We start from the raw sequence: 13,339 nt of genomic DNA, 5'->3' as shown, positions 1-13,339 counted from the left end.
TCCAACTTATTTTCTTTTCTTTTTCCTTTGTTTAATTTCCTCCAAGGAATTAAAGTCCAATCCATTTTATATGTTTTAATTAAATTTTAATTGAATTACGTGAATTTTCTTCTAAAAAAAAAAAAAAAACCACCTCAAATTGGGTGGAAAATTTAATAAATTTCTTCCAAACTCAATTAACACTTTATCAAAATATTATCAACGAAATCATTATTTTAAAATGATTTTTTCAATGTTTTGCTTGTACGAAAAAATTACCAATGACAAAAAACCACCTATGCAAAATTTCAACAATTGTGATCAAAATCCGATAGAAATTTCGTATCCAACCAGCAAAATTTCAGCTAGTTTCGCCCGAATTTGGTAGTCAGCGTTGCTGGATTCCGATGCCCGATCCCAAAATCTTAAAACCTTCAATGCAAATTCGGGCCATCTACAAACTTCAATGACCGGCGGTAAAGAATTTCTTCGAACGTACATATAAGAATGAAAAGTTTAAATTCAGAAAACGATTTACGGTTTTAATTATTTTTTAAAAATTAAATAAACTTTTATAGTCAAATCCAAAATAATTTATTTTGGCCATATTTTTAGTTGCATCAAATATTAAAAAAAAAAAAAAAAAAAAAAAAAAAAAAAAAAAAACAAAAATATTTTAGGCTCGTGTTTCCGGACCGGAGCATTAATGTATTCTGTTTGTACGTTTTGTCTGTCTAAAATGGTGGCTTTGAAGTGGACAGTGGGGTTTACAGAAGTCAGCGAAGTCACTTTCATCATCATGGAAGTGTGGAAGTGTCTGTCTTAGGATGTCTCATCACGGCACGGCCACTTGAAGGTTCTATCGGAAACTCGTGGCACAGAACAAAACTGTACCATTTTTCTTTACAGAAATCACTAAAAATCTTGCACCATTTTTCAACCTAAACGACGTAGCACTAAAGAAAAAATTAACGGAAATGTTTTTAACGCCGTTTTTGCTTGTTCTCCTCTTCCTTCTTCTCAATCGCACACTTTCAATCTCTCTTTCTGCAAATTTTCTTCACAACCATTTTCAGCAAAACAACAATGAATCACCCCCCCAAATTAACTAAACAAATTTCTTCATACTAAGACACCACAATTTGACCCTCAAAAATGAAATCAATCTAAACAATAATCACCCCCAAATTCAGCCAAAGCCAACTGAAAATGCCCAGACAGAATCACAACCGGATTGCCCCCATAAATCATCGCCCAAAATCATCGATTCACAGCAAAACTCACAAAATTCCTCTTAATCGTCTACCACAACCAAAGTCACAAAAAAGACTAACCCAACACAAATTCTCAACAGAAAATACAACAACTAGAACCGAAATTAGAACAACCCACACATTTGATCAATCACCCACAGCCACTGAACCCCAAAATCAAATCCAAATTTGTTTTACTGTGGAATTTGACTTGTTGCCATTTTGCTGGAAATGGCTATGAAGAATCTGCAGAAACAGAGAAAGTGAAAGGGAGTGAAGGAGAGAGGACAACAAGCAAAAATGGCGTTTAGAAAACTTCCGTTAATTCCCTCTAAAGTTACGTCGTTTAGGTTGAAAATGGGAAATTTTAATCTAGACCGTAGATTAAAATAACAGCAGATGGTATTTTTTTTTTTTTACCAATCTTGCTCAATTTTCTGCAAATTTTTGTTTTATATCTTACGTGATTCTCATGAATGAAAGTTATACTATGCTCCGTTTGTTTATGCCTAAAATGATTTTTGAAAAATAATTTCAGTATCTTTTGGTGTTTGGTGGTAGTGAAAATAATAATTAACCGAAAAATGATTTTTATTTGATTAAAAATACTTAATAAATTTCGAAAAACGATTTACACTTTTTGAAAACGTAAATCATTTTTTCCATATAGCAGACGCAATTTACCCTCGTTTGATTGCTTTTTGACACAAAAACTTAATTTTCAATATCTTGCATTTTTTTTCTTCTAAAAAGGAAGCTAATTACAAATACATTTAATTTCTATGAGGCATCAGCGTTTTCTAAAAGTTTGACAAACAAACAAAAAAAGAAATTGATGTAGTACTATTGACCAGTCTTTAGATTAGTTTTTAGGATTAAATACTTTTTTGTCCTTTGTGAGTTAATGATTTTATTTTTTGTCCCATATAATTTATTTTTAATAGTAGATAGTACATCGATTATGACTACGTCACGTGCTTTAAAAAAATTGACACATGTCCATATGCATAATAATAAAAAAAAAAAAAAAAAAAAAAACTAAAAATAAGAAAATCTTTTTAAAAAAAAAAAAAACTTTTTGAAAAAAAAAATGAAAAAAAATGGAGGCTCAGCCACCATCATGATCAGCAAGTGGGTGGCCTTTGGGGGTGGTTCGACTACCCCCGTTGGCCTGTGGGTGGGTTCGGCTACCTCCACAAGCCCAAAAAAGAAGGGGATAAAAAAAAAAAAAGAAAAAAAAAGAAAACTTGAGTTAGAGTTTGACCATTAGGGGTAGTCGAACCATCCCCAAACCAGATGTGGAAAGTTTTTATTTTTTTTTAATTATACATAGGGACACGTGTCGATTTTTTAAGACATGTGACGTGGACTTGGTCAATTTTTGGACGAATGTATCATATCCGTTTTTAGTCATAATGAAGGTACCATCTACAATACATAATGAACCATATAAGGCAAAAAATAAAAGCATTAACCCACATGAGATCAAACGTATTTAACCATAGTTTTTATTAAGAAGAAACAAAAAGGCTGATTGGAAATGCCCAAAAAGTATGTTGTATATCAATATTCAAAATAAAATTATTCCAATTCAATCTATTAAACTAACATTTGTATTTAGAGAATGTGATTATAGAGTAATTTCACAATTATCTCACAATGCTAATGTGACAGTTTTATTGTTATTATTATTTAATAAAAACTCATCAAAGGATTAGTTGTGTCAACTTCATTATTGTGATATGGTTGTGAGATAAAAATTAATGTACTTTAAAGACCAATGTTAATTTTAATAGACTAAATTGAAAGATATTTTTTTTTTTTTTTTTTTTTTTGTGAAAAACTTTGTCCAAATAAAAAACCTTTCAAAGGAGCTGCAAATATATATATATACTAGTTGGATGGCACATGCAATGCACATGCTTGGTTCCCATTGTTATGTATCACTATAATTGTTACCATTATAATTTTAAAATCATACATATATTATAGAATAGATTTAATATCTAGATTATTGAATAAATATACATTGAATTCTCTTAACAAAAAAAGTAAATTGGTAAAATGGTAAAATTATAAAATTGAGTAAATGTGATATACCAAAAGAAAACGGAAGAGAGTTAATTTGAATAGCACACATGTTACTTCAAACCAAAAGGTACATACAATTGTAATTCTATCAAATGTTTATTCATTATAATGCATCATGAACCTTAAAAAGCATCGTGTATGGATTATCACCATAATAGCATATCTATTTTTATATTTCCCTTTCAACGGTCCTAATAATCTATACATAAACTGATAAACACTACCAAATCAGTGTATCTCTTTTTATAGACAACAATTCCACAGCTCCATAGCGGCATAGTTGATGTATCTCTTTTTAATTTAACATGTTGGGGTATATTTGTGACAACCACTAAATGAGTAAGCATTGCCTCTTAAATGCTTTTATTACCAATTAAGGACTTCATTTTTTTTACGGGGGCATGATGACGATTTCATAGACCATATTCGTCTCACGAAACCACCACCAACCTGCATTTGCAACAGCTCTGGTGGAGACCCATGGGTGTACTCCCTTGTAGCTTGTGAACCAAAAGCCATGCTAGTATTATCTGTTAATCAAACCAAAACAATAAATCAATTTGCTAAAATAGTTACGGTTTTTGGGGAACAAAAAAAATAAGAGAGGATATGTCCGTCAGTATTTGATTCCTTTTTTTCTCCCAAGACTAAAGAGACATGCCCTTTTCTTAAATTCCACAAAGCTCTGCTATCAAATATTGAAACTATCATCATTCATCAATAATGAAACTATTATCAATTAGACATATACATTAGTTTCCAATCAACTACTTGCAAAAAAAAAAAAAAAAAGCCATTTCCTTTAAACGGTAAGAAAAATCCATCGAGGAAATTGCAAAAGAAGCAACATGTCCATTTAAAGCAGATGTATTTGGTGCATTGTTCATCTACAGTATACTATTGTTCTCTTTCTGTACAAAGTTAGTAGTAAAAATCAAGGGGCAAAAGAAAAATGAACAATAATGCGTAACTCAATAAACCAAAAGCAATAAATGCGAAAATATGCAGATATTCAACCATATTGTTAGGACTTACATCTTCAGAAATTTGGATAGCATATTTTGAAAGCACATATGAAACCAATTTATCTAAATAAATTTTTAGTTATATTGTCGAGTAGATCCCAAGTAAGCTTTGTCGCATATGTTAAATTGTTAGTAATTTAAATAGAAAATTGCTGTATCCTTATCCCTTAATCACCTCTCATGATATTGACCTAAAACCCAAGTTAATAATTTGATACTTGTACTTTAAATGATTTAATTTTTTAAAATTTTCTCCAATTTTTTTTTTTTTTTTTTCCATATTTTAAAGAACTACTTTAAAAAAATACACTACATCACATTCTTTATTTTGGAGAATGATCAATTTTTATTCTTTGTTATGCTTTTGTTATTCTTTCTTTCAAGCTTAAAGAATAAAATAAGAAATAAATGATCAACAATATCATTAATTCATATATCAAGGATCATTGTAACATTTTCTTTAACAAAAAGGATGAGCAAAAATTAGATGTATGATGATTTTAATTTTTAAGATGTGATACTTCATCATTTGAATAGACAATTTCTCTCTCTCAATGTTTTTGTGCATTTAGTTCGTAGATTTTGTGAGTATCATTCTCATTGCATGCTCTATCACTGAAAGAAGAAAATGCTGAAAAATCAAGGGTCGACTCGGGCGAAACAACCTAAAAAAAAAAATAATAATAATAATAAAATTGATGATTGTCACCCAGTTCTAAACAAAAAACTACAGCCAAAAATAGTTTAAAAAGTCGAAAAAAAATTGTTCAAGTCCATTGTGAAATGTATTTCTATTTCAAATTACACAAGTTACAATCCGTGTCCAATATTCGGGTTCAATCTACAACAATGTGAAATCCAAAGCAACTATCTATGGAGAAATACCCAATTAAACATCTTACTAGTTGATCTGTCCACCAGGAAGACCACAGTTATCAAGCTTCCAACAGCCATTGAAGCAAGGCAGCAAACCTGTTGAATGTCATGCATCATCTAAAGACCCGAAGTAAGTGATTTGAGGAAGTGAAGCCCCCATCAACCATGAGATTATCCCCACTTACATATCTTGCTTCATCGCTTGCTAAGAAGAGCACGGCATTAGCCACATCATCAGCAGTCAACTCCACCCCCTGCAAGTTAGCATTCTTCCCAACAAAAGCACGAAATCCTTCCACGGCCTCCTCAGTCCTCTCCTCCTCAGGCAAGTAAGCTAAAGCCAAGCCCGTCGGAACCGCATAAGGAGAAACACAGTTGACACGAATGCCATGTAGTCCCAGCTCAGCTGCAACGTTCTTGGTGAGCCCCAACACAGCATGCTTGGACCCTGTGTAGGGATGGGAGCCTATGCCCCCTAAGGCACTTGAAACACTGCACAGAGAAACTATTGAACCCTTCTTTAACGGGATCATAATCCGAGCTGCATGTTTCATTCCAAGGAAGACCCCCTTCACATTTATATCAAATATCTTCTCAAACTCTGATATATCTGCATTACGGATATCGGAACATGGTGAGCCCGATACCCCGGCATTGTTGACCATGATGTCAAGTGTACCAAATTTATCGACGGTGAAGTCAACTGCACGGCAAACATCATCTTCTTTGGTAACATCACAATGGAAATAGAAAGTGTTTGGTTCACCACCAAGGGTATCACAGACATGCTGGCCAAGGTTGTCCTGCAAATCAACTATACAAACTTTTGCACCATGTTTGTGGAATAGGCGCACAATGCTCTCTCCAATACCAGTGGCTCCACCCGTGACAACTGCCACTTTCCCCAATAATCTGAGGAAAAAAGAACACAAAAAAGGTCTTATATTACATAAGACATCTAATGCAATATGTAAGAATCTGTTATAAACTAACTATTAAGAGCACTGATAGAGCTTCTGATCTGAGTTAAGAGACAAAGAATCTTCTCAAACCTAGTAAAGCGCAACAAAAGAATAACATAGCTATAAAAATGAAGCAATGTAGAGAATCTGCTTCAGTGACTTGATTTTTAGGAAAAAAGAATGTAGCTTTCCTAGGGAAATTAGTTTTCTGAGATTAGTACATCCTTCATGCAAAGGATATCATTAAATTGAGTTAATATTATGGAACAGATTATTTACTGTTCACTAATTGTTAAGGAAATTTAGGATTTAATGGAAGGGAAATTGAGGAATTGGATTGATAAAATTGGGGAAAAACAGAGAAGGCACATTCGAGGATGCCAACCTCCAAGAACAAAGTTCACTATTCCAAAAGATGCCTAAACAGAACCGCCCTGGGGACTTATATACGCCCCTTACAAAACGCATCCCCTTTAGACATAAAACGACTGCACAAAAGAAAGCATAAAGCGAAACTTAATAACATAAATGCTGACTACTCAGCTGGCTCAAAACGCACCGCATAGCAGCCCATCTAGAAGCCCAGCTGGACCGCACCTTTCAGCAACACACTCACAAGTTGCCACGCAACTGAAACTTCCGAACTCAACTCTTCTATTCTTCTCTCTTCCTTCACTCAAGATCGCACCTTTACTTCCTCAGAGAAATGCTATGTGACATATTATAGAATATCATTTGATAAAGATTGAATATTTCAAAATCATTGCGGTATACACCCCCGTTTCTTGATAACTAAATTCTAGAGCATTATTACTCTCTTGCTAAGGCTATCAAATATTTCAAATGAATATTATAGCTTCGATTTGGTAAAAAAATCTAGTCTCTTGGAAAGCTACACATCCTGTGAAAGTTCAATATTATATATCTACAGGTCATTGCTGTGTGACTACACTAGGTTCCAAGATGTGTTTGTTATACGCCCTAGGTGAGACTCCTTAAAATTCTTCAAGGTGAGACCCCTATAAAGCCTTGATAGAATTCAAATATTTCCTACGCTTTCCCACGGTAAAATCTAATTTAAGCATCCTGAATTCCTCTAAAAGGCTGCTGCCAAGAAGAAAAATCCAGACCCTTTTTCTACCCATAATTCTTAGCCCATCTACATCAATCGTGGGAAATCCTAGTTCTAAATTAAAGAGCCAAGCTACAGAAACCCTGCCAACTTTCTGGTTGCATTTCATAACAAACCTTATGAAAAAGTTTTAATGAGACATTGGCCAATGCCCTGTTTAGTTGCAGAAAGATTGTAGGAAGAAGGTGGAACTTCAAATATAACAACAGCAACTAAAAAACACGACAACAGAAAATCCTAACTTACTCATGTTTTCGACTATATTCTGAACAAGCACATAGAGACAATGGAATATAGTTTGATTAATAAAATACTACAAGGGAAAAATACACTTTACCCCCCCCCCCCCCCCCTCTCTCTCTCTCTCTCTCTCAATGTTTCACCTCTTTTTCAATCTTGCCACCAAAGTAAAAAAATTTGCAATGCACCCCAATCAAGTTTTAAAAAATTTCAATGTTGTCCATCCGTTACTTAAGTCCGTCCTTTTTTACGGAAATAGACCCACGTGTGTTTCTAAGATAATTCCTCCCCGAAATATCCCTAAAAAAATCATTTAAAAAAAAAAAAAAAAAAAACCAAAAAAAAGTTGGGGGTGGCTATTTGGCCAACTGGGTGGCCGAGTCACCCCTATTCAGCCTGCCAGGGGGTAGCTTGGCCACCCCATTGGCCAAATGGGGGTGGCTAAACCATCCCCATGGCCCATGTGAGTGGTTCCCCACCACAGGTAGGTCGAATGGAGGGTGGCCGAGTCACCCCTTTGGCCAAATGGGGGTGGCTGGGCCACCCGCGGAGGGTTTGGGGTGCCTTTTTTTTTTATTTAAAAAAAAATAATGTTTTTTTTATAGATATATTGGGAAGATTTTCTCTGAGAAACCCACATGCATCGCAGGTGAGTCTATTTCTGTCAAAAAAGGCACTCAAGTAACGGATAAACAACATTGAAATTTTTTAAACTTGGTTGAAGCATATTGCCAATTTTTTCACTTTGGAGGCAAGATTGAAAAAGAGGTGAAACATTATGGGGGTAAAATGTATTTTTCCTGTACTACAAATTTGTGACAAGACCTTGGTCATAAAAATTAGGAACTAGTTGTGAAAGATGTTCCAAGTTTAGATACAAAGGGAACTGCTTAATTTAGTTGGGTGCAAATTTGGGCAAGGAGAATGTAGCAGTAAGTAGTAACTGTAAAGTTTGACAGCAATGAGCAAGAAAATTCAGCCAAAAAAATAAAAAAGACATCTGAAACTTGAAGCTAACATTTACACAAACCAAAACAAAATCCATTGCAAAATTCGGGTGAATTGAAAAAGAAAATACATACATCCATCCATAAAAGTTATAAAGGAAGAAGATTCATTCAAACATACAGATTCATGCACAACATTAAGCATTTCAAAAAGTGCTCGTTTGGCTTAAATCAAGCATTTGGAAAAACAACTTGATTTTTAAACTGCCAATTTTTTCTATAACGAACTCTCAAACAGGATACTTTTCATAATTTATTTATTTTTTTAGAAAAAAAAAATAAAAATTTTGTAAAGCCCAGTTTGAAATCAAAATCAAAGTATAAGGCTGTCTCAAAAATTTTTTTTAAAAAAATAAAAAATAAAAAATCAAAGTATAAGGCATGCTATGGATCAGATCAAACAGGCCATATCATCAAAAGGGTTAACCAACAGAAATGATCTTCCAACACCGAATGTAGTAAAATCTGGGATCTTAAAACATAACCAGATATCAAACCCCATAATCAGTTTGATAGTAAAAGCAACAGAAATGATCTTCGACCACTGGATATGGTAAAACTCGGATCTTAATACATAACAAGCTAGATAACAAACCCCATAATCAGTTTGATATTAAAATCAAAATTTACAGGCAGAAATCCAACAAAACAATAATTAAAGAACAAGAAATAGCATATTATTTGCATAATATAGCTGAGACCCACAAAAGTAGAACTGTGTGAAAGGAAAATAAAGTGCATACACCGAAGTAGAAGAGAAAGCTTGCTGTTTTGTGGGTTACCTTTGACTTGGAAGTGAAGACTCACCAGATTTGGCTGTGGACATTGTCAACCTCTCTCTCTCTCTCTCTCTTCCAACTTCTTTTCTTTTCTTTTTCTTTTTTTGATGAACTTCTGTTCTTTTCTGGACAAGCTCTTCCAACTTCTTTTCTTTTCTTTTTCTTTTTTTTATGAACTTCTTTTCTTTTCTGGACAAGCATGCGACAGTAACTCTTCCGCTTAGTTTAATTTCCTCCAAGGAATTAAAGTCCAATCCATTTTATATGTTTTAATTAAATTTTAATTGAATTACGTGAATTTTTTTTTTTTTAAAAAAAAAAAAAAAAAACCCACTTGAAATTGGGTAGAAAATTTAATAAATTTCTTCCAACTCAAGTAACACTTTATTGATTCATAATATTTGCTCCGTTCTGACTAAAATATTTTCCATTAATGTAACCATTTTTTAGAAAATAATTTTTTGGTGTTTGGCTCATACGAAAAAATAACCAACGACAAAAAACACCAATAACGAAATTCCAACGATTGTGATCGGAATTCGACAAAATTTTCGTTGCCAATTAGCAAAATTCCGACTAGTTTCGCCGAAATCTGACAGCCAGTTTCGCCAGATTTCGATGCCCGATCCCAAAATCCATAAACCTTTGGCACAAATTCGGGCTATTTACAAACTTCAATGTTCAGCGGTGGCGAATTCTCACAAAAGTGTATGTAAGAATCTAAAGTTTAAATTCATAAAATGATTTACAGTTTTAATCGTTTTTTAAAAATTAAAGAAACTCTTATGGTTAATGTCCCATTTGTTTCGGCATAAAATGATTTCTAAAAAATGATTTCGGCATTTTCCGGTGTTTAGTAGGGGCGAAAATAATAGTCAATCGGAAAATGATTTTTGTTTGACAAAAAATGCTTTGTAAATTTCGAAAAATTATTTATACGTTTTAAAAGCGTAAATCATTTTACGAAGATGCCAGATGCATTCGACCCATTCTAAACAACACAGTCGACCTTCACGTTAAAGCAGTCAACCATCACCGAAATCTTGCCGGTACCGAAATCCGACAACCTCAGGTCAATGTTGCTGGAATCCAGCAACGGAATCTGGCTATCTTCACCAGAATCCGGTCGGCTCGGATTCCAGCGACCAAACTAATCATATTCCGGCCACCTGGCCGGAATCTGTCCAGAACGGCCGGATTCTAGTGGTTCTGGCAATTTTCGGCCGTTTTGGACCGGATTTTGGCAGTTTTGGCCGGAATTCAGCCACTTCGCTGGAATCCGGCCAACCCAGATTTTGACGAGACTGTCCGAATTTCGGCCTTTATTCTATAGCCAGAATCCGGTAAAAGTGGCCGAAATCCTGTCGGTCAATGACAGAATCTTGTCTTCGGTGATTTTTATATTAATATTTATATGTTTTGAATACAAATTGATTTTAATAGGTTAATATGATTGAATAAAAATATAAAAAATATTTGCGATTTTTCGTACGCATCAAATACTGAAAAATGTTTTCGACGAAAAATATTTTTCAGAAAAATAACTTTCATGAAACCAAACAAACGAAACATAAACTGAAAATAATTTTTGTTGGTCATCATTTTTAATTGTACCAAACATTAAAAAATATTAAAGATATTTTCTCTAAAATATTTTAGGCTCATATATCCGGAGCATTAATGTATTCTGTTTGTACGTTTTGTCTGTCTAAAAAGTGGCTTTGAAGCCAGTGAAATCACTTTCACCATGGAAGTGTCTATTTCAGGATGTCTCATGGGCACGGTCACTTGAAGGTTATCGGAAACTCATGAATCTTGCACCATTTTTCAACCTAAACGACGTAGCATTAAAGAAAATTAACGGAAATGTTTTTAACGCCGTTTTTGCTTGTTCTCCTCTTCCTTCTTCGCAATCGCACACTTTCAATCTCTCTTTCTGCAATGAAACAAATATCTTCATACTAAGACACCACAATTTCACCTTCAAAAATGAAATCAATCTAAACAATAATCACCCCCAAATTCGGCCAAAGCCAGCTGAAAATGCCCAGACAGAATCACAACCGTATTGACCCCATAAATCATCGCCCAAAATCAGCGATTCACAGCAAAACTCACAAAATTCCTCTTGATCGCCTATCACAACCAAAATCACAAAAAAGACTAACCCAACACAAATTCTCAACAGAAAAATACAACAACTAGAACCGAAATTAGAACAACCCACACATTTGATCAATCACCCACAACCACTGAACCCCAAAATCAAACCCAAATTTGTTTTACTGTTGAATTTGACTTGTTGCCATTTTGCTGAAAATGGCTATGAAGAATCTGCAGAAACAGAGAAGGTGAAAGGGAGTGAAGGAGGGAGGACAACAAGCAAAAACGGCGTTTAGAAAACTTCCGTTAATTCCCTCTAAAGTTACGTCGTTTAGGTTGAAAATGGGAAATTTTAATCTAAACCGTAGATTAAAATAACAGCAGATGGTGTTATTTTTTTACAATTTGTCAATTACCAATCTTGCTCAATTTTCTGCAAATTTGGTGTTTTATATCTTACGTGATTTTCATGAATGAAAGTTACACTATTATCCATTTGTTTTTGCGTAAAAATGGTTTTTAAAAAATAATTTTAGCATTTTTTGATATTTAGTGGGGGTTAAAATAATAATTAACTGAAAAATAATTTCTGTTTGACAAAAAATACTTAATAAATTTTAAAAGCGTAAATCATTTTTCGCAAACAATAAATACAATCTACCCTCATTGATCAATATCTTGCATCTTTTTTCTTCTAAAAAAGAAGTTAATTGTAAATACATTTAAATTCTATTAGGATTTAGGCATCAGTGTTTTCTAATAGTTTGACTTCAAAAAAAAATTGATGCAGTACTATCAACCAGTCTTTAAATTAGGTTTTAGGATTAAATACTTTTTTGTCCTTTGTGAGTTAACGATTTTATTTTTTGTCCCATATAATTTATTTCTTATCGTAGATAGTACATCAATTATGGCTATATCACATGCTTTAAAAAACCGACACATGTCCATATGCATAATTTTTTTTTTAAAAAAAAACTAAAAATAAGGAAATCTTTTTTTAAAAAATAAAAAATAAATAAAAATTCTTTTGAAAAAAAAAATGAAAAAAAGGGTGGCTCAGCCACCATCATGATCAGCATGTGGGTGGCCTTTGGGGGTGGTTCGGCCACCCCCGTTTGGCTTGGGGGTGGGTTCGGCCACCTCCACAAGCCCCCCTAAAAAAAAAGAAAAAAAGAAAAAGAAAACTTGAGTTACGATTTGACAATTGAGGGTGGTCGAACCATCTCTAGACTGGATGTGGAGGTGGCTCAACCACCTATCTTTCTTCTTCTTCTTCTTCTTTTTTTAATTATTTCTTTTTAAAGTGTTTATTATTTTTTAATTATACATAGGGACACGTATTGATTTCTTAAGACATGTGACGTAGACTTCAGTCAATTTTTAGATGGAAGTATCATATTCGTCTTTAGCCATAATCGAGATACCATCTACAGTACAAAATGAACCGTATGAAGCAAAAATAAAAGCGTTAACCAATGAGATCATACGTATTTAACCCTAATTTTTATTAAGAAGAAACAAAAAGGTTGATTGGCAGTGTCGTAAAAGCATGTTGTATATCATTATTCAAAATAAAATTATTGCAATTCAATCTATTAAACTAACATTTGTATTTAGAGTATGTGATTATAGAGTAATTTCACAATTATTTCATAATACTAATGTGACAGTTTTATTATTATTATTATTATTATATTTTTAATATGAACTTATCAAAGGACTAGTTGTAAGTGTCAACTTCATTATTATGATATAGTTATGAAATAAAAATTAATGTACTTTAAAGACTGACGTTAATTTTAGTATACTAAATTGAAAGATAACTTTTTTTTGGGTGAAAAACTTTATCCAAATATTTGTCCAAATAAAAAACTTTATCCATATATATA

At 33.2% G+C, this 13,339-nt stretch overlaps 1 protein-coding gene across 2 annotated transcripts; it reads right to left on the bottom strand.

The window, feature by feature from the left end:
* Positions 1–5,018: 5,018 nt before the first annotated feature.
* LOC133880740 ((+)-borneol dehydrogenase 2-like) lies at positions 5,019–9,554 on the bottom strand. Of its 2 annotated transcripts, XM_062319731.1 has the most exons (3): positions 9,536–9,554; positions 9,348–9,438; positions 5,019–6,136 (listed from the first exon to the last, which is right to left on the bottom strand). In XM_062319731.1, the coding sequence occupies exons 1-3, from the start codon at positions 9,543–9,545 to the stop codon at positions 5,338–5,340; spliced, it is 900 nt and encodes a 299-aa protein (XP_062175715.1). In that variant the 5' UTR covers positions 9,546–9,554; the 3' UTR covers positions 5,019–5,337. The 2 variants fall into 2 exon arrangements, with proteins under 2 accessions (XP_062175715.1, XP_062175717.1); XM_062319733.1 differs by lacking the exons at positions 9,348–9,438; positions 9,536–9,554 and adding an exon at positions 6,746–7,583.
* Positions 9,555–13,339: the final 3,785 nt, after the last annotated feature.

Source organism: Alnus glutinosa, chromosome 10 (assembly GCF_958979055.1).
Source record: "Alnus glutinosa chromosome 10, dhAlnGlut1.1, whole genome shotgun sequence".
NCBI classification, from domain to species: Eukaryota; Viridiplantae; Streptophyta; class Magnoliopsida; order Fagales; family Betulaceae; genus Alnus; species Alnus glutinosa.
This window is presented reverse-complemented; position numbering and strand designations above follow the sequence as displayed.